The 26,961-nt window shown below is 47.1% G+C and overlaps 1 protein-coding gene across 1 annotated transcript; it reads right to left on the bottom strand.

The window, feature by feature from the left end:
* Positions 1 to 1,616: 1,616 nt before the first annotated feature.
* On the bottom strand, positions 1,617 to 19,840 carry prag1 (PEAK1 related, kinase-activating pseudokinase 1). Its single transcript, XM_028972920.1, has 6 exons — positions 19,581 to 19,840; positions 17,017 to 17,378; positions 15,227 to 16,635; positions 8,010 to 8,140; positions 5,751 to 6,523; positions 1,617 to 4,190 (listed from the first exon to the last, which is right to left on the bottom strand). Exons 2-6 carry the CDS (start codon positions 17,266 to 17,268, stop codon positions 3,072 to 3,074), a joined length of 3,684 nt encoding a protein of 1,227 aa, XP_028828753.1. The 5' UTR covers positions 17,269 to 17,378; positions 19,581 to 19,840; the 3' UTR covers positions 1,617 to 3,071.
* Between the last annotated feature and the right edge of the window lie 7,121 nt (positions 19,841 to 26,961).

Genomic DNA, 26,961 nt, shown 5'->3' with positions numbered 1-26,961 from the left:
CAATAACAATGACCGTGTACTGTGCTTGCTGTGCTTCACCTTCTCCTCTGTTGTAGGGGAAGTGGTGGCCTAGTGGTTATAGAAGCAGAATTTGAAGGTTGCCGGCTCAATTCTCGATCCGCCAAGGATTTGGTGCTCTTACAAAGGTGCCACTGAGCAACACACCGTCCCCACACACTGCTCCCCGGGCGCCTGTCATGGCTGCCCACTGCTCACTAAGGGTGATGGTTAAAAGCAGAGGACACATTTCCTTGTGTCACCATGTGATGGGCTGCAGGGTTTCACAATGACTTTCATTTCACTTCCTGTGTTGGCGCGGGTTTCCTCCGATTTCTCCAGCGGATGACTCTGAGTGTGCTCCCTGTGTTGAGTTCCTTCGCTGAGTTCCCGCCCTGCACTAGCTGCCACGTCCCGGAGTAAAACTATGCGCTTATGGAAAATAATATGTGATTGTGAGGGTTTTATGTTTTTTGGTTGCCCAGGTGTGTGAAATAAGATATATTATTCAGTCATTAAGCCCTGTTTCTGAGCTGTCCAAGTCAACCAGCATCAGATGTACCTGTTTGTACTCTGATGAACATGCTCTTTACAGAGAGTGCAGGATGGCACCACCAGGCGGCAGTGCTGCCTTGCATGGGATGGGTTTGTGATACAAAATAGTTTGTTGATGCCATGAAAATTGTGATGTACATGTAGACCGATATCTGAAGCACTGTGATCATTTTCAGCAAACTGCAGTCACACATCTTTCAGCGTCATGCTGGCATAACAATGACTGAACCTGCCGTTGAAGAAGGCCGGTTGCGACATGCAATTTGTGCATAGCTGAACCATCATCTTACAGGATTAAATCCTCTACACAGTGCCAGTGCATATCCAAAATATCTGATAACTGATCCTTCAACGTGAGCCTTTGCATTTTGGTACTCTTACAAAGACTGAAATACCGCTGTTGAAGATGTGTGAGCTGTGTATGAACATTTTCATTGCAGCCTTCCAGTCAAGCTGCATTCACACTTGATTGCACACTTTCTTTTTTTTTTTTTTACAAAGAATGCAAGATCAGATATTTCTGTTCAGAGGAAGCTAACTAGAAAAAAAAACCCAAAAAGCTTTGCAAAATGTAACTTCTGTTTTTTTTGTTTTGTTTTCATTCCTGTTATGCAAGATCAACATTTCGGGCTTAGTAATTGGACATGAGACCTTTTTTGCCGCTTTATTTTGTCTGTTGTGCTCTCATAAGTACGTTTTCTGTTGTGTGACGTGCCATGCCGTTGGAAAAAAACTGGTCACCAGCCAAAGCTTTTGTGAAACAGTGTTGTACTATTGTGCAGTGTAGAATAGCAACTAATTCCATCCATGACAATGGTTTTTGGAGAGGATGGTAAAGAACTGGTGTCAGAAAAGAACTGGCGTCAGGAGATCAACAGGATGTGTATTATATGCTGAGGGAGCTCAAGGAAGACCAGTTTCTACAGATGTTCTGTCAACGCTTACAAGTCTCTTATAGAGTGGCTTAAGTAAACCTGTTTGGTTTCAGTTCTTCTTTTATAAAACCACCCAACAAGTAGGGAATCTTATGCATATATCAACTGAAAAAATAAAGCACAACCAAATATTTGTCAAAAAACATATATTTTAAATGTGGCTGACGTACATATGCACACTTCCAGTAAGATTGTGTTAAGATTGTCATTAGATTTCTAAATATTTAATCTTCACACATCCAGCAAGGCTTCATGGCTAATATGCCCCAGTCTAACTTAGAGACTGTTTAATTGTTAGGTCCATGGGGTGACATCAACTGAATCAGAGGAGTAGAACTTGTCAACCAAAAACATTAATTGTATGAATTATATATTAATAATTATAATCTTATTAATCTTAGGAAGTCGGCGTGCAGCCTTCAAGACTAAGAAGGCCTTGAAAAAGTCTACAAAGTATAAAAACATGCTTGTATATTTCAAAACACAATGTCTTTCACAATTGGTTGTATTTATTTATGTAACTTCAAATGATGATGAAGAATGGATTTAAATTGCATAAATTATATTCCACTTAGAGATTTAAGAAATAACTGCAAATTGTGCATGACACATTTAAATGTGAAAGCATTCACAATTTATTAGCAAATTTTGCACATAAGTTAATATGGGGGTCATCAGTGTGTATGTATGTCATTTTCTTGCAGCTTTGGGCCATTTTCAGCCATGCTTGTAAAATGGGCAGATTAATACAATTGCTTTTAAAAGACGAAACAAGATAAAACATAGCAAAAAAAAAAAGTTTTCCAGTGACTACAGTGGGCTAGTCTGATAGACAACATAAATATCTTAGTAAGAAATCAAATCCACAGCAATTAAGACCTGCTTGGCTCGCCATCCATTTCTATACAAGTTAAGTACCTGTTGCCAGAACATCTTGTGAAATTCCAGTTTCACACACTCTGGAGGTTTCAAATGAAAAACCATACTAAAGATTCACAGTGAGGCTCCTAGCGCATCATCAGACTGAACCTAAAGGCACCGTAACTTACATAAAAATATATTATACAAGCAAAAAAAAAAAAAAAAAAATTGTTCAAAATACAGGGGCAACTGTAAAAATGTTCATGAAATAATTAATTTCTGAAGATTCTGGACCAAGGGAACTATTGTGGCGCTCATAACTTTTCACTGCTAGAAGTTATTTGTGTGTGCACCAATCGCTGTAATGTGTGCATGTAGGTGTTCAGCGACGATAAATAACAGGTATTAGTAAAGACGGAGTTTATTATATGGGTTATCGGGTGAATGTGGCTAGTTTGGTACATGAAGTGATGATGTCCAGATCGGCATGGGTTTGAGGGTGTAGAAGAGTAAACCTTGTTCTGCGGTTCTGGGTCCATGTAGAATGAGTAGAAATTCCGTCTTTTGCTACTGTGCACGGAGAAATGATTGGTTTATGATGCTACAGCTGTAGTCATTCCTCCATTAGTAGTTCGTCTGCATCTCACAGTCCCATTCAACAGAAAACAACATTTATCACTCACTAACTGTCCCTCTCTTTCCAAAACACACACACACACACATTCACTCACACACACTACGACCTCTGAGCGTGTGACTGAGCGAGTACAGCAGTTCAGCGGTGTGGCAGAGTGACAGGGGATGAGCAGCTGAGAAGTACTGGCAGCAGAGCCAGTCCTCCAGTTCGGCGTTCCTCTCCGGCTCCAGCGAGCGCTCGGCGAACTTCATCATGAGCAGCGCACGCTTCACGTCCAGCCAGTTCAGCAGGCCCTCGTGCCTTTGCATCTGAGCGCCGCGGGGGCTTTGCGCCTCCCACTGCTGCTCCATGAGGTCCCTGCGTGGGCCCCACAGCAGGCACTGCAGGATGCGCTTGGCGTCCTGGATGTGGATGCGCTTGATGGGGTCCGACTGCAGCAGCAGCTGGGCCAGGCGCTGGAGGCCGGAGGAGTAGATGGACATGTTGGGGATGGAGGGGAGGTCCTCAGAACGGTAGTCCTGCTCCTTTAGCCTGGGGCTCACCTCAAACGGGTTGGGCTGGTGCAGCAACTCGTAAATCAGGATTCCTGCTTGGAACTCGTCGAACTTGCGGTACTGGGCGGCCGACACGATCTCCGGGGCCAGACGGGCGTGGTCACGCTTGTGACGGGGGCCGGAGTTGCTGCCCTCGTCCGGAGTGCGCCGCTTGGCTTTGGCGAAGTTGCTAATGAGGAGGCGTGGCAGTTGCTGCTGCTGGGAATCCAGGTAGCCGGGCTTGCGGTGCGGCACCAGCAGCAGGTTTTCCAGGCACAGGTCTCGGTGCGTGACCCCGTGGGACTTCAGGTGCTCCAGACCGTTACACAGCTGCAGCAGCAAGAAGCAGACCCTCCTCTCGTACACCTCCGGCTGGGCGCGGTGGAATGAGGCCCACTCCCGCACAAAGTCTGCAGCGCTCTGGTGGGGCACCTCCCGGGTGATCACCACGACCCGCTCCTGGCCGCCATGGCCCGGGGTGCTTACCAAGACGCCGGGGCCGGAATTTGTGGCGCTTTCGGAAGTTTCCTCAGAAGGTAGCATGCTGTGAGGGACACAGGCGTTGAAATGGCCACAGTCCTGCTGGAGGTTGAAGTGTGGCGGAAGGTTCTGCTGTACAGACAGTCCATACAGGTGACCATGCTTTGAGTCTGCGCCCTGACTCCTACATATCTGCAAAACACAAAAATCCAATATCCATTACAACTCAAGAACAAGACCCAGTTTCAATTCTGAAATCACTGTAAGCACATTTGTATTTTTTACACTGCAGGAACTCAGAACAATGGCTGGTTAAGAGGGACTGAACTAACAGGAACCACTGCTATATGACACACCGGCACCTGACATAAAAACACACAGCCTCATGAACATAAAGATACGAGTAACAATGACAAAATGGATTGATGTCAAAGTGCAAGCACAGCAAACTGTCTCTATTTTGTAGGGACCAGAACAAATATAAAAGGTTTCCACCATATGTCAAAAAATGAAGATGAAACAGGGCTGTAAAAGAATTGCTGCACAGATGTTCAGTCCTGGTGCCATCCAGTAATGAAAACATTGCATACTGGCAATGCCGCTTTTATTTTATATTTATGCAAATTCATGTTACTGAAATGAAAGAAGTATACAACAGTATACGATCTGTAGTATATGACAGCAGGTCCTAGTGATAGAAAAAAATTTAAAGAAGAAAAATTGTAAAAATGATAAAATATGACTGGCCAGCCCCTGTCCTACTTGCAATGGCATGTAGACCAGTTGTGCTCCCAATTCAAGACCGTGATTAATGCTGAGATATATGACATCACACACTGTGACATCAGAGACGGTTCCCTCCCTTGACAAGGGCGGGTTTGTCCATAAATTCTGTCTGTCGTCAAAAGATTAAATGGAGCTGGAGGCATTGAGCAAGAGCAAAAGGCCGCTGGCACCCTACACCTCTTATTATGACTATGGGCTTCTTACACATTGCTGGCAACCGCAGAGCAAAGGTCACCTGGAACAAAAACACACACCCTGATAGACTTCATGCCTGCCTATTGGATGTGCCTTCCGGCAATGCGCTAATGGTGAGAGTTTTCCCGGGAGCACACACTCTGAACACCTTCACACTGGATCCATTTGTACTGAGGGGGGAGCCTTTGACACTGAGAAACCAGACCTGGACGCCTCTTTAAAGTAGCAAAGAGAAAGACGTCACTCGCAGATTAAAAAGTGGATTTTCCCACAGTAATTGAAAGGACAAAACAAGAAAAAAATCCTTGCTGGTCTGGTCATAATTCCAGACGTAATAAATATGCTTGTGCTGATGTTGAGACTTTTACAAATATGAAACAACTACAAGGTTTTACTAAACAGAAAAATACAAATTAAATGAACTGAAAATGGAAAATGAATGAAAACGAAGATCTCACATGAGCCCAGCCATGACATTATAAAAAATGTGTATTAATGCATTTTTAAAAAAAAAGAACAACTGGAAATCATGGAGGCAGAAATGCCAATAGGTAAAGAAAATCACGAAGAAGGAATAGCGGAACTGTTCAAAGGGAGATTATGGTGTGAAGGTTCATAAACCTTCTACATCAGTTTAAGGTTCTCACAGACCACTGCTGTCGCTACCAAAATCTTTGAAATCTGGACTGCCCCCTAGCAACGTAAATGGCGACTGCACCACAATGTTAAATGATGGCACAGCTTGCTATAAAACAGCCCCACGTACTGTACCTTGACAGCGTAGTTGCTGTTGGTGTCAGTGGCGCAGGAGGCGGCGTAGTAGACAGCGTCCCCTGCCTGGCAGGTGGACTTGTTGCAGGTGAGTTTGAAGAGGGACCAGTTGCTCTCGTCGAAGCGCAGCGGGCTCCTCTGGCTGCGGGTGAAGTGCTCCTCGCACTTGAGGGCCAGCCGACGCAGAGACTCGGCGTAGAGGCCGCCCAGCTTGGAGTAGATCCCCTCGCGACTGTCGATGTTGCTCAGCAGGGTCTGCAGCTGGAGGGTGGAGCCCGTGCCCACGCCGATGCTTAAGGCGGAGTTCCCAGCAGGGGCGCTGAGTTGAGGCGAGGAGGCGGTGGTCACACTCCCCCGGCTGTGAGCGCCCAGCCGGCCCACGGACCTGAACGAAGAATCCTCCAAGGTGCGGGAGCGCAGCGGCCTGCCGAGGGGCGGGTGGCAGTTCTCCAGTGAGTCGGAGGATGAGTAGAGAGGCCGCGGCTCCACCGGACTGGAAGGCAGGCTGGGGGCCGCGCCCTCTGACTGGCAGACGTTGCTCTCAGAGCTGCTGAAGGGTAGGCGTGGTCGACCTGCCACCTTCACCTTACCCACAGCGTCACCGGGCGCTGACGCCGTGCGGTTCACCAGCTTCTTCTTGGGCAGAGGAGGTGGTTGGGGCTGCTTGTCCAAGCTGTTAGGGACCGTGTCAGGGTTAGGAGACCCTGGAGCGGAGGCGAGTGGGCTCCTGGGAAATGGCGAGGGACAGGAAGGATGAGCTGTGTCCTGCCCACCTGTATAGAGAAAAAGAACGAGACATCAGACATCAACTGAGTTTTTTCTTGTAAATGTGCCAAGGGCATGAAGTGAACAGGCACTGACTAGTGCAACACTTCATTCCTAGATGATGTAGGCGCCTTGAAATGTGAATTTCATCCATAAAATCAACAGGAGAGGGGAAAAAATGAAAGCAGGAAGTCAGTCAGCATGTGCTTAAGCGGAATAAGACAGTGGCACAGAAGAGTGGCTCTGTAAACACAGCCGAGCACACAGGTTTTACAAAAAGCACTTGTAGTTACAGTTTAACAGGGCAACGCCTTGCACTGGAGGAGCCATACTGAATCACCGTGTGTATGGAGTGAAAAGCGTCAAACAGAACACAGAAACCATGGCCTGTTCACAATCACAGATCAAACCACACAGACTAATAAATCTTCAGTGGATATTAAAACTATCTGTTATTGTCCATGCCTGTTATTGTCTTGCCCAGCACTGTGTAGGCCCCTCTGCTGCGGCTCGAGCAGTCTGAAAGTGTCCCGTGATGCCGTACAGATTCTTTAGGTCCTGGGAGTTGCAAAATGGTGGTGAGATCAACACCTTGAACCACAACTGACTTCATTTTTTCGGTGCAACTTGATGTTTTATCCACTGCCATCGGGGAATACAGACTGACTGCCAAAAAGGTGACTTGAATCCGCCATCCTTGCTTTGATGCGGTCATTGTTTCTGTTGTCCTGCCTCATACCTCGAGTACTGAGAGATTGATTGCTTCTTAAATATATTCACCCCTTCAAACCTTTTGTTACAAAATTAACAAATGTTATTCCCGTCACATGTGTTTTAATGTCAGTGAACAGTGTGTGTCACAACATAGTCCACTGTTGGCAATGGCTGAGACGTCAGCGTACGAATGAAAGAAAGACCACCCAAGGCTGAGAGAGAGGAAACTCAGATTAAGAGTTTTCTTGGGAAAGAATCTAAGGAACGGTCCATAATTATCTCCTTAAATATGTCCCCAAAAGTGAGGCAATTACAGACGTCTGCTCAGCACAAGGGTGGAAATGACACTGACTGCAAATGTGCAGAAATTTACGCAAGATTGAGCTAAAATACGCAAGACTAAGCTCAAAATATTTTGCTAAACAATTTTCAGAAGATGACTTCTTCAAACACAGTTTCACTTCTTTGATAATGCACACAGCTAATCCAGATCTGACATCTTTGTGTAGACTTCTCTTCTTGTGTAGTGGAAGAGATGTTTCTGATTGCTGGTAACAGAAGCCACCACTTCCTACTCAATCTGGTCCGGTTCTCAAAACAAAACAATGATCTGATTGTTTGGGTGAACCTGGATGATGAACTAGAAACGCCTTTTGACTTCCTGTTTCCAGAGGTTGGCAGAAGTGGGTTAAAACACGACGCTTCCAGCAGCCAAGCAGCAGCCTTGTTAGTTGAATTGTTTAAATCTGGGAATTGTGGGTAGTTCGAAATTCCACTCACTGGAATCAGAGAGGGCCGTGTGCAGGCTGTCTGTGGAGGCGGCGGTGAAGCCCGGGCCCAGGTTCTCCACCGAGCCCTGTTGGCTGGCCCGGTCCAGGTCCACGCTGCTTTGGCTCATCTTAGCAGACGGCCTAAAGGGAGAGGGAAAGAAACGCAGACGCATGTCAGCGGGCTTGTTAAAACAGGACACCGGCAATGTTCCTCAACCTCTCGCTCGCTCGCTCGCTCGCTTCCTCTCCTTTCCCCTCCCTCCCTTATCTCTCCCGCACGCCCTGCCTCTCTGCTTTATGAAGAGATAAGAAGTCTGGGAGTTGAATGAGTGTGATTCTTCGGTGGTACTAAAGGCTAACAGTGTAGCTCCCGAAACAGGCTGGTGTTGAAGGTGAGTCGGCGACCATTAAAAACAACGCGACTCGAAAAAATATATACAGACGACGAGGCCCAAAGATCATACGAAGCCCTTCTTTTAGGTTTCATTGCTACTGGCAGATGTCATGCGCTAATTCGCCCTTCGAGGGGAGCCAGACTTTCCAGCAGTTTCAGCTGCAACAAGCGGTGGCCTGCTTCGGCTGGAAAAGGCAAGCACAGAATATCATCACTTCTGCTTTTTGAGAGGACTGTGGAAATTGCTGCACCTCTTCCCTGACATGTTTTTGCTTTTGAAGCGCTGCAGTTTCAACATTAATACAATGATATTATAGATTCCTGTGCATATTCAATAGAACAAATTTTGGATAAATAACATTAAAGATTAACCTGCAGTGTCACTGTGCTCAGATCACTAGCAAAAAGTGCCCATGGAGAAGAAGTGGCCTTAAAACAGCTTCTGTCCTTCATCATGAGGCATCAAACTCAACCTAACCAGACATGGCAGACCTATTGATGACGTGTGTTTCCTGTGCATCTTTCCTACTGGCTGAGCTTAATCAGAGAGAGTGACATCCATTCACAGGCTTCATTATTAACAGTCAGCGCCTCGAATGACAGAGCTCCTTCAGGTGGCTTCTTCCTCTTATCTCAGACTGATGCAATGGCCCCGGTCTCTTCGTAAATCAGCTGAACAAACACACTGGGTGGGGCTCTGCACAAGATCAGGTGTCTTTTCCCATATGAATATGGGTGTGATTATAAAGGCAAATACATGGGAAATGCTGAGGCAGTGATAATGCTGTGTGTGTGTTTGTGTGTGTGCACATGTGTGTTGAGTAAGGCAGATGACAGATTTCGAACTCGTGACCTTGTTTTTTCGTTCTTTCCAGACATTCACAGAGAATACAGAAGGGTTTAACTGGTGCCCTGGTACCAGAGAGCGATCGGAGAGAGCGATGCAAATGGTGATTATGAGATTTGAAGAATGAAAAAGTTGCACGACTATGTTGGCATGTTTTGCTGCACAGCCTGGCACTTGGTTCAGCAATTACCACAAACAGCAAGGAGGTGTTCCATTTCTGCAAACTTCTGCCTTATAACCATTGAAAACAGCAACTAAACGAGTAAAGACATAAAAAATCATTTTCTTGCATTCTGATCATTATGTAAACATAGCATAAGTCATTCGACCTCTACGACCTTGAAAAGTGGGTAATGGTCGTTCAAATGCTAAAGAAAAAACTGCGGAAGCCCTTCAGTGAATCCAACCACCCCATCTCCAAACCAGGACCCTTGGAAAATATAATACCTCTCAGTCTTGAGCAGACTGCAGATGCTGAAGATAACGGAGCCGGTCCCCATAAATCTGACGGATAGCTTCAGAAGGCCGGCCCGTTTCCCACAGCTGTGTATGCGGGTCTGTGATTATGGGAAGCTGCAGAGCAGCAGCATTCCCAGAATATAAACAAGGGCACTTTGATACAGTGGGCAGGTTGGAGCAGAGCTACGCTGAGCTGGTTCCAAGAGGGGCACGGCGGAGAAATTGCATCAAAACATTGTGTTCTACTACTTATATGTTTATATATATTACTGTCACAATGGCTGGACATGGCGAGGAAGAAGGACGCATACGCACAACGTCACGAGACAGGGGTTTAACACATGATCACACGACGGGAAACATCACCAGACAACGACCCAATAGCGAACAGACACCAACAGGGCAGCTTGAAACGATCATACACGGGTGAAAACATTCAGGAAACATAATAACACAGGACCAACATTACGGACCAGATCCTGACAATTACATATATGTTCAGATTAATATATTCATATATTACATATATGATTATAATATTAATCATGAAGAAATTTGACTGTAACCCCGGCAAATGTAGTCAGATGAACTTTGCAGCTGCATGGTAGTTCCTTGATAACCTGGTTATTTCTGATCAATCACAATACCTTCCTGCATCTCTGTTCATTACGGAATCCCAAATAGTTCCAGGATTAGACCGCATAAATGGCAAATTCTAATACATACATTGAAAATGTAATTTCTAATACAAACATTGAAAATGCCTGTTAATCAGATCATAGGAAATAATTCAGGAAATAAGCACATGAGTCACTATGCAGGGTCATAGTAAAGAGCTGCAGTTACTGCAGGTACTCGGGTAAATAAAGAAAGCAGCTCATTATTAGAGAGCACAAGCTCTGGGCAGAAGGTCTCAAAAATATCTTTCAAGTGTGAGTCATGCCGAGATGCTGGGTCTCACAAACACACACACACACACACACACACACACACACACACACACACACACACACACACACTTTTTGAATAATACATTCAAATTTAGTTGTTTTTACGTATCTATTTGGTTTATTATGTGAGCCCAGCAGCAACTGTCTGTCTGTCACTTCCTCAGATTTTATTCTTTTACTGGATAATAAGGGTTTTGTCAAAGAATTGTTCATAAAAGTATATATAATAAATGGCACTCTTCTTTGAGTTATTGTTTTATATTTTGTCCATTACAGTACAGGGGTACAGAAATGTACAGTTTATATATGTTTACGCATACTGAATAGTGCATCAGGCTTAATTAAAATATTCATACAATGCACCACATTTTAACTCTTAGTACTGGCTATCATATGTTAAACTTAACAGCACTCGTGTATCTTTGACACCCATTATACACTGAACTACCCAGTAGTAAGGCACCACACATACTACATACATGTCACACTTGTTCACAGTTCTGACCATTAGTTATGGGGATAAAATATCTAAAATGTCCCTTGCATTATGAAGAGAGAAGTCCTACAGATTACGGTAAGAGATTATTTCCAAAGGCCCTGGGGGTGCTCAGAACAAAGACACACAGAAACAGAACAAGGTGGAGAAGACTAACTATGTAAAGATATGATTAACATGGTAACAAAGTAAGGGCGTGAAATGGCTCCATGCCATACGGAAACAGCAGACATTTAAAATAGACTTTATAATGGTTCTGACATGCATTTAATTCCCTCTTTCTCTGATTTATGCTATCTGATAGTTTTCCTGTACTTTACACGCTGGGTGCAATTTTTACACATTTATGGTGCCAGACGTCATTTAATACTTAAAATGCGAATTGAAATTTGCTTCAGGTATGCAACTCTGTAAAAATGATGAAAGATGGATTTGTCTGCACTTTGCTAGGTACGTAAAACGTCCATAACACCTGAGCACAGGATTATGGTCTACAGCTCCAGTCAGATGGTCTGGATGAAAAAAAAACATTCTGATGCACTGGACCAGCTGTGAAAGCCTTTCCAACTCTCCATCACTTCCAGATGAATACCTCCAGGCTGTCTACCCCCTACCTCATAGAAACCTGGGAGGATGTTTTATGTAATCAGAAACCTGAAAAGCCAATCCATTTTCTGCTGTTTCTTCTGGGCACACTGCCATACTGACTGCACTCTGATGCCAGAAGAGGATGGGAACTAAGGTGACCGGCCAACCTTTGGCACCAGTAGGCACCGCAAGACATGAAAAGGGTCAAGGCAACACCTGAAGTGAGAAAGCGAGAGCTTTTAAATCTGCAACAAACTAGACTGTCACATTCATGACTGTTACCTAAAAGGACATGCAGCGATGTAGCTTAATTAATCACATTTTCCATATGTATCATTTCCTCAGTATGTCATATAGTATATCATATAACATGTCATATATAGTTCTTGTAGTTAAAAAGTGAAAAAATTGTGATGGGACAACTTCTGAGGGCCATTTGTCAGCATGATATGCCAACTGTCCCCTGAAGCAGGTGATTGTCAAAAACGTTCCTTTCAATGCTCTTTATTCTTTAATTATTTGGTTTCCAAAATGTTGGTCCATGATTGATTATATAAAAAAAGATAAATTATATAAAAATAACACATCAAATGACTTTCTCCTGATTTCAACACAACCCCAAACCAATGGCAAATTTGGACCAACCTCATCTGTCCAGCTATACATACAGGTTTCCATTCAAATAACAGAGTTCTATGCAAACTAAAGCAGACACTTCCTCTTCTTCAGATATTATTAGAAAACATTTCTTTTTCTAGAGAAAATGCCCAAATCAGCATTTGGTCCCTAATTTGTTTCGTTTAAACAAAAAAACCTTACCGTAGCTACAGCAACAAACCTGACACTAACTAAGATTAATTAGATTGCTGAAATCGTTAACATGCATTAAGTCCTTGTGCATACACAATAGAATCATATGCAAACACTTCTCACCTACCTCCGCTTGACACTGTGAGGATGGGTGCGAATGAAGCGAAGACATCCTGCTCTTAGATGCTATCTGCTATACAGCATGCAGTAACACTACACTCCCCTGACAAGAAGATTATTTAAAGGCCCTCTCACCACAAATAAATCGTCGGAAACGTTTACCGGCGTGAATTCGAACACCCAGATCGCAGCATCCATTCTACTGCAGCTCACAGTCGCAATGGCGTGTGCTTTTTTTAAGCCTAGCAACTACATGCTATCTATTCTCCATCCTCCGGGAGAGAGACGTGGCAAGCCCTCAGATGTTGAGGGTCTTGGAAGAGATGCCCGCTGGGCAGGAGCCACGGGCAACAATCTGCTCCTCCCGTCCACGTTCCAGGTCCTTCTTTGACCCATCTGACGAGGACGGGGGACGGCTTTGTATGGGCCGGGGTCGCAGCCAGCCCCAGCTTGACCAACATGCACACGCAAAGCTGTTTCTGGAGACGAAGTCTCCATGCTCACCTCGCACCTTGGTTCTAGACATCAAGGCCTCCACTGGCTCCAATGGGGAAGACAGATTTTCGAACCATCTGGCTGTTAAATGATTCACAGCTGAAAAGTGCTTGCTCATTGCTCTGCATGTCATCTAATCATCTGCTCTGTGTTAGAAGTATGTTTTAAAGTGTAAATAAATAAAAGGTCTTGTAGAAGCTGACCCGAGAGGCCATCCTTGTAAACAAAACTTGTATCTTGCACAAGGAAAGTTGTAAAAAAATAGAGCCACGTAGTAAACTGCCAGTGATTGGGCTATACATGCTGCTACGTGCACTTGGATGGAGTATTTATATCAGTGTATCATGCCTGCAATGTAATAATGGTGCGGTGGTTGTGGTGGTGGTGAGGGGGGAGCACACAACCCCATTCTAGAATTACAACAAAAATAAGGGTCCCATGAAACGTGATCAGCACCAGAAGCACGCAGCAGCCAGTTGGCTGAGAGGGCGGGAAAAAAAAAACTGTTTCACTTTGAAAAGTTTCGAGTGTCAAACTGATGGGCGGGCAATAGATCAGAGTCCCAGAAGAATGGGGTCGGTTAAGGTGGTTTTTACCTGAAGCAAGCGGAGTGTGTTAAAACGCATGCGCTGACGTGGGAGGCTGCATCAACCCTAGATTGCCAACTCTGATTGGCCCGGCTTTGCACGTTCTCACGGTGGGAAGATTCTGCACATTCTTGCAGGTGAAGGTCTGAACTCGAGTTGTGTTGACTATGCACGCAAATCTACCTGTAAGCTGCTCGGCAACAAACACGGGGAATTAGCTCTCATGTTTTAAATGCAAACACGCCCCGCTAAGCAAAGTTTATTTTCGAATGGGTCATGTGACTCTCCTAAAATGCACCTGTGCTCATCATCTGAATTGGGTCGGTGCAGAAACGTCAAATGTGGGAGCTACCACACTACCCATATAAATAATAATCTAATCTCTCTCTCTATCTCTCTCTCTATATATATATGTGTGTGTGTGTGTATATATATATATATAAAAAGTTTAAAAGCAGAGAACTGCTTTTCTATTTTTCTTTCTCTAGGGATTCTATTAACAGAACTCTATTGAGCACTGGACAAAAACATTTTTAATGAACAAACGAGAATGAAAAGTAATACCATTGACAGCAGAACAAGCTGTTCATTCAGGAACAACCCCGAATGCTTAAGGACGGTGGCTGATACGGGCTGTACAGCCTGAGAATGGAGACAGCAAGAAAATAGGGGGAGGACAGAAGAGGCTTGCCTCACAAGCGTCCGTCATGAATCTTGCAGAGCGGCATGTGGCAGCTACATGGGCCTGTGTCATTATTAGAACACGAGACAAAGCCAGAACGTGCCATTCGATCAGCAACTAACTTCTCTTCGTTCCACCATTTCAAAAGGACTCTTAATAATGAAAAAAAAGGAAGGATTTATTAATAACAATAAAATAACAATAAATCGCCCAGAGCATCATCCGATGCCCTACTGCAAACATAACATTTGAAGGTAAACCTGCCAAACAGAGCACAACTTTCAGGTATGACCTGAGCTTGGCAGAGTAAATTAGTAACTTCTGGCCCTTCACACGCATGTGTATTTGGCTAATTTATAACCAACCCCCAACTCTGACACAATTCAGATCATTAATTTACTTACATAATTTCAATGGTGGGCTTGGCTCACCGTGCAGACATCCTCAAGTTTAATTTAGAAACTAAAATTACAGTGCGATGGGAAGGTAGAGGTAAGGCCAAAAACAATCTATGCAAGACTAAACTAAGACCAAACCGACCAAAGTGTAACAAATCAAACACAGATTTAGTGGGTTTAGTGGAGCGACAGGCGTGTAAAGTGTGAGGTTAAGGAATTGGGTTTAAGTGATATTCATTTCTCTTTTGTTAGATGATCGCGCGTGGAACAGCTAGAAGCTTGTTCGACTGGAGGAGGGCAGCGTCAAAGACGAGGAGCACGGAAGAAATTCTACAGAAGCTAGAATTGTTGTCCATGCCATGGAGGGCTTAAGAAACAACTTTTTTCGTCAGCAGGCTTACCTGTGGTGCTTCTTCGGAGGTGGGGGTGGGGGACTGGGCTGGTGGGCCGCGCCCTTGGCCTCGGCGAGTTCCGTACCGTGGGCCAGCGGAGCTGCTGATGTGCCGGCGGCCGGCACGCTCCCGCGGCGTTCTTCAGCTCGGGTGCCCGCCTGTTTCTGACTGGCACCATTGTTGACGGTGCCTGGAGTGGCGCTGCTCCCTTTGCGCTGTGCCGCGGCGCTCCAATCCCTGGACCCCGTCCAGACAGGGGTCCCATTCATCGCCTTGCTGCCATGGCCTTCGTCCTCGGACTCCTGCTCCTCTTCCACCTCCTCCAGGTTCCAGGGGCCGTTCTGGAGCCGGTGTCTCCGTTCCTGGAGAGCAGCGGCAGTGTCGGGGGACTGGCTTTCCACCAGGGGAGATCTGATGGCTGCATCTCTGGGCGAGAGAGAGTGGAAGGCCAGGTCGGGGTGAAATGTAGGCGAGAGGCTGGAAGCGCCCAGCTTTGGCGAACGAGAGTTCCTTTTAGGGGGTAGAGGGGGGCTGGACTGAGCTTTAGTCTGGAGGGAGGCTGGAGACACGGCCTCCATGCTGACCACAGAGGACGGCCATTTGAAGGCAGGGCTGCTGGGCTCTTTGAGGGCTGTGGGACTGAAGTGGTTCCACTGTGTGCTCACGGCCGAGTCCGGGCTGCTCAGGTAGAACGTTCTGTTGTTCGCCTCTGTGTGGGCGGCCATGACGGTGATGGTAGCCCTGCTGGACTCCAGCTCAGTGCTCTGCTGGGGTTTCTGTTCCCCTGGCAGCTTCTTCTTCCGCTTGGTGCTTTCAGCATAGATGGGCTCGGAGCCGCACTTGGAGCCCTCCAAGTTGGATGTTCCGAAAACATCAGGCCCTGTTAGAGAATCCGTACTGCTGCGATATGAGCAGGTGTCCGAAAGGCTGGTGTGGTGGGAGTCGGGGGTGACCGCTGGGGACGGGGAAGTGCTGGATTGCTCGTGGCTTATGGAACTAATCGCGTTTCCTGTCGGGGCGGGAATTATGTTGATGGCAAAGCCCAACGGGGCTTGGACCTGCTGTACAGACGGGTACTGCTGAGGGGGATGCGGTTCGCCATTCCCCACGTAAGTGCTTTTCACAGTCTTATCCATCTGCTGCCTGAAGGAGTCGCTGTTACTGCTCCCCTTCAGGCCATGGGGCGTGCGTCCGTCCTCCTGCGTCACAAATATGCTGCCGATGATCATGGAGTCTTTGGGAAATCCCACTGGGGACAAGGTGCTTGGAGGGAACGCGCTAGAGGGATCCATCTTCCTGGGGATGTGAAGCACGGCTTCTCTCAGCGTCTTGCTATAGCCGTTACTGTCAATGTAGAGGGGGGCCAAATCCAGGCCTTTCTTCAGGCCCAGTCTGTCCACCATACTCTTCTGCTTTTCCTAAAACACAATAAAGAGCAGGAACAGTTATGAGATGGTTTTTTTTTTTAAATCATGACAACCATTCCAGTGTCGTTTTAATGGGATTATCTGTCTGTGAAAACCACCGGCTTCATGCAGGGTTCTTCTACCTGGCAGCACTGAAAAAATCTTGAACTGATCTAATAAACACAACAAGCTAGACATTAGCAGCTGAATGACCCAATCCTACATTCATTATAAGACCGGGTTGGTAGGTGGACCTCCAGGACCAGCATTTGTTGAGAATTTGGTTAAATACAAGACCTTAAAACAAGTTCAGCAATCTTAAAATATTCATTTCACAGGGCCTAAAAGAGTCATTTCATTTTCACTCCTCTTGCATGTGTTACAGCCGGGTACCTGCTCGGAGTTCATGTTGACATCCTTCTGCGTCACAGACAGATCGGGGTTCATCATGGTGGGTCTGACGGCGATGGTGGGCTTGGAGTAAGGCGAGACGGAGGTCACACCGTCATCCTCCACGCCTCCCGCGCCGGTTCGGCCGCCGGTGCTGTTGCTGTGAGCGCTTCGCGGGTGGAAGCAGTTCTTACATGAGCCAGGTTTCCACACGTGTTCAGCAAACTCGCTGCACGCCGACATCTTCATTAACATCCAGTCCCGTGTCGCTGTCTCTGTCTACTTATAAACTGCGGCCGTGTCCGGTGGCGTGCGCTGCTCCGGCATGGTGCGTCTGCCTGATCCCGTGTGGTCAGCGTGTTCACCTAGAGAAGAGAATAAATACAGAAGAAAAAGAAAAGGTGTGAAAGTGACCAGGGAGATCCTGTAACGTAACTGGCTACTGTGGTTACATCAGCACAGACCAACATCCACTACCGTGTGGATCTGGATACGACCCAGGTTACGTCTGAACAACATAAAACACAAGCATCGCCTCTGGGATAAAATGCCATTTTAATATCAGACACTAATGCTATGAAATCTTGAACCAGAAGACACAGGTTCAAATCCCACTTACAACCATTGTGTCCCTGAGCAAGACACTTAACCCTAAGTGTCTCCAGGGGGGGACTGTCCCTGTAACTACTGATTGGAAGTCGCTCTGGATAAGGGCGTCTGATAAATGCTATAATTGTAAATGTAAAATCTGATGGGACCAAATAGAGACGACCAACTAGATCCTAACATGCAACAGAACAGAAGATTCCAACATGGATGTACGGATGTTGTTATATACTGCTATATAATATATAATTTTTTTCATGTTACAGCAGGTGTATTCCACAAATCCATTTAGAATGAAACACGGCACTTAAAACCGAACTGTGAGGTAGGATGAGGTGCACGGCACAACAGAACTTGTGTCCCTACAGGCCTGTGAGGGTGATCCTTATTAGCCCTGAAAGTTGACTGTCCCCCAGTTGTCCACTCACGGCCCGACGGTCAGTAAACTGGCTGATGTGAATGTCGTATTTATGTGTCATGATTTAGTCCATTGCGACATGTTCAGTTTTGCATTCAGCTAGTCGTGCATAAAATATCCTGGTTTTATTTCCACGCGCGAAGCAGCGACTGAGCTCCCAAATCACAGGGAACCTCTTGTTTGTAATCCTAGACACACTCTTATCTGTGCAGAGCTTTCCCAGGCTTCCCAAATTAGAGGTTCTTCGCGTCGGTTCATCCCTCATGACCCCAGAAACACAAGGGCCCGATGCCTTGAATGCGCTCTCACGTCCTGGAAGGCCTGCGGGGTGGCTGAACCGTCCCGGAGGTCGGAATGCCAGGAATGTGTGTGAGGCGTGAGTCACACGGGGGTGAGGCTCGCACCACAACAGCACCTCTGCATGACCGGCCCTCGCATGGGCGAAAGTGGAAAAGCGACACCGCGGCACAAAGCCAAACTTGTTCCCTTCAACACACAAAAAAGGAAGACGGCGTGTGACAGGTCTTCACAGTGAGAGCTTGTACAAGCACACACACACACACACACACACACTTTATCTTCAGGGTGTGAGGAAAAAAAAGGGTATTTATTGCTGCCACACATACAGCACGTGAGAGATCGTGTCAGGAAAATTACGGGGGATCCACCACAAACCCAACGAAGCCATTCGGTGGAATCGGCCGGGCTTTTCTACAGCAACCGTTGGTTCGAACTGCGAGGGGCCACAGCGAACGTTCCGGCGTCCGTGACGCCCGTGTCACCGCGCGCTGCTGCACAACCTGCTCCAAACGCTGCGCACTCACGACGAGGTGCGAGAAAGGCGACGTAAAGCCAAATAAAGACCCAGCCCTGCCGGGCACGCCGCAGCCACCCGGCCCAACAAAGGCTGAGCGGCGGAGTGTGTATCCGCTCTCAAACACAGCTGTGTGTGTATGTGTGTGTGTGTGTGTTCTGCATCGACCCCTGCAGTTGATGCCCTGCCTGGTAACTTGAATAAAAACACACACACACACACACACACACCATGTTCGCTCAGGGACTGTCACAAATAGGGGGACGCGCTCTGTGACACTACCTGGTAGCATTAAATAATGCCCACTCACACTCACTTCACGCCTCAAAAAGGGCAGACAGGAGAATGCGTGAATTGGAACCACCTTTTTTACTGGGATTCGTGTTTTCCTCACGGTCAGGTGACTTTCAGAAGAACCGCGGGGACGAGTGGGGTTCCCGTATAGAACACGTGCATTATACGGGTCTCTCTCTCTCTCTCTCTCTCTCCCCAGCAAACGCGGGGTTCCGGGGGACAAAACCCGCGCCACCTGTGACACGCGTGGACTCGGCGGGAATTTCTGGCGACAGAACGCGGGGGGGAAACGTAGGAAGCGTCGCGGGTCCGGCGAACACCTTGCCGCAGCGAACCCACCACCCTCGTGGGTGTGTGTCGCTCTAAAGAGCAAGAACCCCGCGAACGTGTCACTTTCTTCGGTAGCGGATGTAAAAAATAAAGAGAGTGTCGTACCTGCGGACGTGCCTGGCGCTGAAATCCGGACAAACACCTCAGGTTCTCCAGAGAGTTGAATGTGTGTTAAATCCCACCGGCGACCGGTCCCGTCGGCGGAGTGTGTGTGTGTGTGTGTTTGTGTGTGTGTGTGTGTGAGGGAGTGTGATCTCTGAACAGTGAGCCCCGAAACTCCTGCAGAGGAGGGAGGAGCTCGGCGTGTAAACTGATCAAGCAGCCCTACCTAGGGCTGACTCACCCGGACACAGACAGGGAGGGAGAGAGAGACTAGCAGCGCACTACAGAGAGAGAGAGAGAGACTAGCAGCGCACTACAGAGAGAGAGAGAGAGAGAGAGAGAGACTAGCAGCGTATTACAGAGAGAGAGAGAGAGACTAGCAGCGCACTACAGAGAGAGAGAGAGAGACTAGCAGCGTATTACAGAGAGAGAGAGAGAGAGAGACTAGCAGCGTATTACAGAGAGAGAGAGAGAGAGAGACTAGCAGCGTATTACAGAGAGAGAGAGAGAGAGACTGACAGCGTATTACAGAGAGAGAGAGAGAGAGACTAGCAGCGTATTACAGAGAGAGAGAGAGAGAGACTAGCAGCGTATTACAGAGAGAGAGAGAGAGAGAGACTAGCAGCGTATTACAGAGAGAGAGAGAGAGAGAGAGAGAGAGAGAGAGACTAGCAGCGTATTACAGAGAGAGAGAGAGAGAGAGACTAGCAGCGTATTACAGAGAGAGAGAGAGAGAGATGCGTATATTACACACACACACACACACACACACACACACACACAGAGGGAGACTAGCCGCATATTACAGAGAGAGAGAGACTAGCCGCGTATTACAGAGAGAGAGAGAGAGAGCGAGAGCGAGAGAGACTAGCCGCATATTACAGAGAGAGAGACTAGCCGCGTATTACAGAGAGAGAGAGAGAGACTAGCAGCGTATTACAGAGAGAGAGAGACTAGCAGCGTATTACAGAGAGAGAGAGAGAGAGACTAGCAGCGTATTACAGAGAGAGAGAGAGAGAGAGAGACTAGCAGCGTATTACAGAGAGAGAGAGAGAGAGAGAGAGAGAGAGACTAGCAGCGTATTACAGAGAGAGAGAGAGAGAGACTAGCAGCGTATTACAGAGAGAGAGAGAGAGAGAGAGACTAGCAGCGTATTACAGAGAGAGAGAGAGAGACTAGCAGCGTATTACAGAGAGAGAGAGAGAGAGACTAGCAGCGTATTACAGAGAGAGAGAGAGACTAGCAGCGTATTACAGAGAGAGAGAGAGAGAGATGCGTATATTACACACACACACACACACAGAGGGAGACTAGCCGCGTATTACAGAGAGAGAGACTAGCCGCATATTACAGAGAGAGAGAGACTAGCCGAGTATTACACACACATAAAGAAAGAGACTAGCTGCGTATTACAGAGAAAGAAATAGAGACTAGCCGCGTATTACAGAGAAAGTAAAGTGAGTAAAGTGAAGTGGTTGTCACATGTGACACACAGCAGCACAGCACACGGTGCACACAGTGAAATGTGTCCTCTGCATTTAATCCATCACCCTGAGTGAGCAGTGGGCAGCCATGACAAGCACCCGGGGAGCAGTGTGTGGGGACGGTGCTTTGCTCAGTGGCACCTTGGCGGCTCGGGATTCGAACCGGCAACCTTCTGATTACCTTCCTTAAATACTAGAGTAGCCATGTATTACACACAGAGAGAGAGAGTGAGACTAGCCCAGTATTACACACACATAAAGAGAGAGACTATCTGCGTATTACAGAGAGATTAGCTGCGTTTTGCAGAGAAAGAAATAGCGACTACCCGCATATTACAGAGAGAGAGAGTAGCCACGTATTACACACAGAGAGAAAGAGAGAGACTAGCAGCATATTACAGAGAGACTAGCTGAGTATTACAGGGAGAGAGACTAGCCGTGTATTACACATACATAAAGAGAGAGATAGAGAGACTAGCTGTGTACCACACAGATAGAGAGAGAGAGACTAGCTGTGTATTACAGAGAGAGAGAGAGAGAGAGAAGTCGCGTATTACAGAGCGAGAGAGACTAGCCACATATTACACACACACATTACAGGTTATCGCGTAAACCTTCACTTTTGTCCCACTTTTTATTTATTGCTGCCACACATACAGCACGTGAGAGATCGTGTCAGGAAAATTACGGGGGATCCACCACAAACCCAACGAAGCCATTCGGTGGAATCGGCCGGGCTTTTCTACAGCAACCGTTGGTTCGAACTGCGAGGGGCCACAGCGAACGTTCCGGCGTCCGTGACGCCCGTGTCACCGCGCGCTGCTGCACAACCTGCTCCAAACGCTGCGCACTCACGACGAGGTGCGAGAAAGGCGACGTAAAGCCAAATAAAGACCCAGCCCTGCCGGGCACGCCGCAGCCACCCGGCCCAACAAAGGCTGAGCGGCGGAGTGTGTATCCGCTCTCAAACACAGCTGTGTGTGTATGTGTGTGTGTGTGTGTTCTGCATCGACCCCTGCAGTTGATGCCCTGCCTGGTAACTTGAATAAAAACACACACACACACACACACACACACACCATGTTCGCTCAGGGACTGTCACAAATAGGGGGACGCGCTCTGTGACACTACCTGGTAGCATTAAATAATGCCCACTCACACTCACTTCACGCCTCAAAAAGGGCAGACAGGAGAATGCGTGAATTGGAACCACCTTTTTTACTGGGATTCGTGTTTTCCTCACGGTCAGGTGACTTTCAGAAGAACCGCGGGGACGAGTGGGGTTCCCGTATAGAACACGTGCATTATACGGGTCTCTCTCTCTCTCTCTCTCTCTCCCAGCAAACGCGGGGTTCCGGGGGACAAAACCCGCGCCACCTGTGACACGCGTGGACTCGGCGGGAATTTCTGGCGACAGAACGCGGGGGGGAAACGTAGGAAGCGTCGCGGGTCCGGCGAACACCTTGCCGCAGCGAACCCACCACCCTCGTGGGTGTGTGTCGCTCTAAAGAGCAAGAACCCCGCGAACGTGTCACTTTCTTCGGTAGCGGATGTAAAAAATAAAGAGAGTGTCGTACCTGCGGACGTGCCTGGCGCTGAAATCCGGACAAACACCTCAGGTTCTCCAGAGAGTTGAATGTGTGTTAAATCCCACCGGCGACCGGTCCCGTCGGCGGAGTGTGTGTGTGTGTGTGTTTGTGTGTGTGTGTGTGTGAGGGAGTGTGATCTCTGAACAGTGAGCCCCGAAACTCCTGCAGAGGAGGGAGGAGCTCGGCGTGTAAACTGATCAAGCAGCCCTACCTAGGGCTGACTCACCCGGACACAGACAGGGAGGGGAGAGAGAGACTAGCAGCGCACTACAGAGAGAGAGAGAGAGACTAGCAGCGCACTACAGAGAGAGAGAGAGAGAGAGAGAGAGAGACTAGCAGCGTATTACAGAGAGAGAGAGAGAGACTAGCAGCGCACTACAGAGAGAGAGAGAGAGACTAGCAGCGTATTACAGAGAGAGAGAGAGAGAGAGACTAGCAGCGTATTACAGAGAGAGAGAGAGAGAGACTAGCAGCGTATTACAGAGAGAGAGAGAGAGAGACTAGCAGCGTATTACAGAGAGAGAGAGAGAGAGAGACTAGCAGCGTATTACAGAGAGAGAGAGAGAGAGACTAGCAGCGTATTACAGAGAGAGAGAGAGAGAGAGAGAGAGACTAGCAGCGTATTACAGAGAGAGAGAGAGAGAGAGAGAGAGAGAGAGACTAGCAGCGTATTACAGAGAGAGAGAGAGAGAGAGACTAGCAGCGTATTACAGAGAGAGAGAGAGAGAGATGCGTATATTACACACACACACACACACACACACACACACACACAGAGGGAGACTAGCCGCATATTACAGAGAGAGAGACTAGCCGCGTATTACAGAGAGAGAGAGAGAGAGCGAGAGCGAGAGAGACTAGCCGCATATTACAGAGAGAGAGACTAGCCGCGTATTACAGAGAGAGAGAGAGAGACTAGCAGCGTATTACAGAGAGAGAGAGACTAGCAGCGTATTACAGAGAGAGAGAGAGAGAGACTAGCAGCGTATTACAGAGAGAGAGAGAGAGAGAGAGACTAGCAGCGTATTACAGAGAGAGAGAGAGAGAGAGAGAGAGAGAGAGACTAGCAGCGTATTACAGAGAGAGAGAGAGAGAGACTAGCAGCGTATTACAGAGAGAGAGAGAGAGAGAGAGAGACTAGCAGCGTATTACAGAGAGAGAGAGAGAGACTAGCAGCGTATTACAGAGAGAGAGAGAGAGAGACTAGCAGCGTATTACAGAGAGAGAGAGAGACTAGCAGCGTATTACAGAGAGAGAGAGAGAGAGAGATGCGTATATTACACACACACACACACACAGAGGGAGACTAGCCGCGTATTACAGAGAGAGAGACTAGCCGCATATTACAGAGAGAGAGAGACTAGCCCACACACATTACAGGTTATCGCGTAAACCTTCACTTTTGTCCCACTTTCGTCATAAAGATGGCCATTCGGTTCACCACTATGCACTACACAACTTAAAAAACACTATTGTACGTGATTTTTGCACGTTAATCGCGTGTCTGAAGGCGCACAGCATTCTAGTGAAGCGGATGTTTTGGTACACGCTTTAAATACCCTGCGTGGATGAAGAAGACCCCCAGTCACGCCGCGCAGGACCCCTGCCGGTTCCCACTTTCACAGCTAAAAGCATCAGCATTCACCGGTAAATTTACACTACTGAGAGGTGAAACACCCCACCAACACCCCGCGCAGAAAAGGTAGAAAAGAAAAACCCCAAAAAGAAGCCTGTGCAGAAAAACAACAACGTAAAGTAGGTTGCAGTGATGTTGTTATAAACCAGTTGTTATTTAGTCCTGCCTGCTCCATGGACCACATTTTCCACGTGAGAGATCTAAAGAGGTCTCATTAACTCCACGCTCGGCAGGCAGATGTGTGAAATGCTTTCCCGCGGTGTGACCCTATCCTCCGCATCGTACCCTCTCCAGGCCTCAGGAGCCTGGGTGTGAAACGGGAACCGGTTCTGACATGTCCCACAGTGGCCAGACGCCGCAGATGTGTTTAGCATCCCGACCACGGTGCCAGCTTCCCAATAAATCCGTCCACAGCCACTTCACCTTCACGTGCCACCTTTACGGGTTTCTCCCTGATCAGTGGCAACATGATTTTTAGATTATATACCTAGTTTTCTTTCTAGTTCCACTCCTTTTTTAAACTCACTGTTTGCAGTAAAATGCCTGGTCCAACAGGAAAGCCCAACCGGCCATTAACGCCGAAGAAAGGTCACCACAAATTCCAAGTTGTGCGGCACCTTTTACATGGTTTCCTGTTCTGGGATTAGAGAGATTAGGTTCAGGCAGGCAGAGCCTGTTTTCCAAAAAAATAAATGCACGCTTGTCTTCCATTATCAGGGCTTTACATTGTGGAAAATATAGGGTGGACCCCTGGGGGATGAGTAAGCGGCACGGGATAAAAGGCATTGCCCGTGTGTTGTCTCTTGGTTATGAAATATCCTGTTGCTGGGGGACAGGTGGAAGAATGAGACAAGTCCAGGCTCTGAAAAGAAGCACTCCGGTGTCCTTTTTCCAATGGCCAGTGGTGCCGTGCACCCTAGTAAAAACCTCTCGGAGATTCCGGCTGCCACAGGGATTCCTTACCTAATATGACAGAAGATCTCAGAGCGACATTCATCTGATCTCCTTCGTGCCATCCCCCGCCAGGACCATAATGCAGGCGGACGAATTAGCTGCTAGAGCATCTGCATTGTGCAAAGCAAGGGTCTTGCAATCGAGAGGGGGGATACGGTGTCAGGATTTTTGAAAACTGGCCACGATGGCCAGACAAGGATAGATCTACTGATTTTTTTCTTTTCTTTTGGCCCTTTACCGGCGATCTGCTCCAGCTGTCTCAGTTTTCCCCCCGCCTCCTTTTCCAAGATGCTGCCATGCGTCTCTTAGTGGGATAAATAATTCAGGGTTAAAAATCACCTTCCATTAAAATCAGCAGAAAGTAAAAATGAATTTTGAGCCCGGAAAGTGCAGCCTGCTTGCACTTGACTGGCACATGGAGACAAGTCAGTTCGGTGCACCTGCCGCCTGCGACGGCCTCAGGAGACCCCCCCTCCCCTCAAAAGGAAATGTTCCTCTCTGGCTGTTGAGTACATGTTGCATTTCTGTGTAAGAATCGGATTTATGGGAAGTATTACCAATCATCCTCTTCGTTTTGCCAACTCTTCTGAAATGTGTGCAACTGTTTTCTAGTGGAACAAAGATGACTGGAATCAGATTTCTGACCACCAGTGAAGCTTTTAAAGTGACAGACTCACATTATTCAGAGCAGCATTAACTGGAACTTGTTGCTGGTAAAATTCCTCTCTGCATGTATGCAGGCATTTCATCAGACATGTCCGTTGTCCTGCCTCTGCTCTCAGCAGGTGCAGGAGCGCGTAGTTCTTGTCACTTCGCCGTAGTTCATATTGCGCACGTGTGCTCGCGACGAGCTGCTTTGCGCGCTTAAACAGTGAAACAATGTGAGCTATTTGCACTTTAATCTGTGTCTGTCTGTGCCTGGCTACTGACCTGTTAAATCCAGTAAGAGTTTTATATAATCCGGCCAATCAGCTCAGGTATGATTTGTACTGTTTCATATTGCAACAGTCATATTCACGTATTCACACGCGCACCCAAAATCCTATTCCATTTGTGTGGACATCAAACAGACACACAACATGAACGGCAAGCACATACATCGACTGGAATCAAACAAATCTAATTTAATCTGCCGTTCGTTTGTAAATTTATTTGGCAAAAGTAGTTTTCCTCCACTCTGACCAACACAATGTCCTTGTCAGTCAGGAATTGCTATGTGAGGTATCTGTCCTCATAATTAGAGTAAAGCATACACACACACAACACATACCAAAAGGTGGAGTTCAGAGTTCATCTCCCCACTGCGTGTGTTATTTCCTAATTGACAAAACAGACATTGTCCTCAGATCGCTGGCAGCTCAAGCATGACTTAAATGGCCTGTGGTAAAAAGAGGGCATTTAAAACCTTTCAGATGTCGACATCTTTCACAGGTCACCTCACCTGGTCAGTCAAGTCGGGTGTTAGTGAAGCTCTGTCACTTCATTTCAGTTGTGGAATCGCCTGCCACTCACGGCAATCTGTAAAGGGAATGTTAACATTCGAAATCTTTTCTTACCCTGATTTCATGCTCGTTCTTGAGCACGTTCTTGTTCATTTGATTTAATTTCAGGTAATGCAGGAGATCTGCCATGAAGACGTAGTGAGATGTTTGCCAGCATGCACTAAGACTAATTTGTGGCCGTCTAAGCCTCGTTAAAATACAGCCCTAAATTTTTTTACA

Source organism: Denticeps clupeoides, chromosome 3, assembly GCF_900700375.1.
Source record: "Denticeps clupeoides chromosome 3, fDenClu1.1, whole genome shotgun sequence".
Lineage (NCBI taxonomy): Eukaryota > Metazoa > Chordata > Actinopteri > Clupeiformes > Denticipitidae > Denticeps > Denticeps clupeoides.
Note: the sequence above shows the minus strand (reverse complement) of the source record. Positions and strands in the feature narration are given on the sequence as shown.

Coding starts and splice junctions, on each gene's coding strand:
- prag1 (XM_028972920.1), bottom strand. CDS start 17,268: ATGTTAATGAAGATGTCGGCGTGCAGCGAGTTTGCTGAACACGTGTGG. Junction 16,636..17,016: donor TCAACATGAACTCCGAGCAG/GTACCCGGCTGT, acceptor ATTGTGTTTTAG/GAAAAGCAGAAGAGTATGGT. Junction 6,524..8,009: donor CACGGCCCTCTCTGATTCCA/GTGAGTGGAATT, acceptor TTCTCTATACAG/GTGGGCAGGACACAGCTCAT.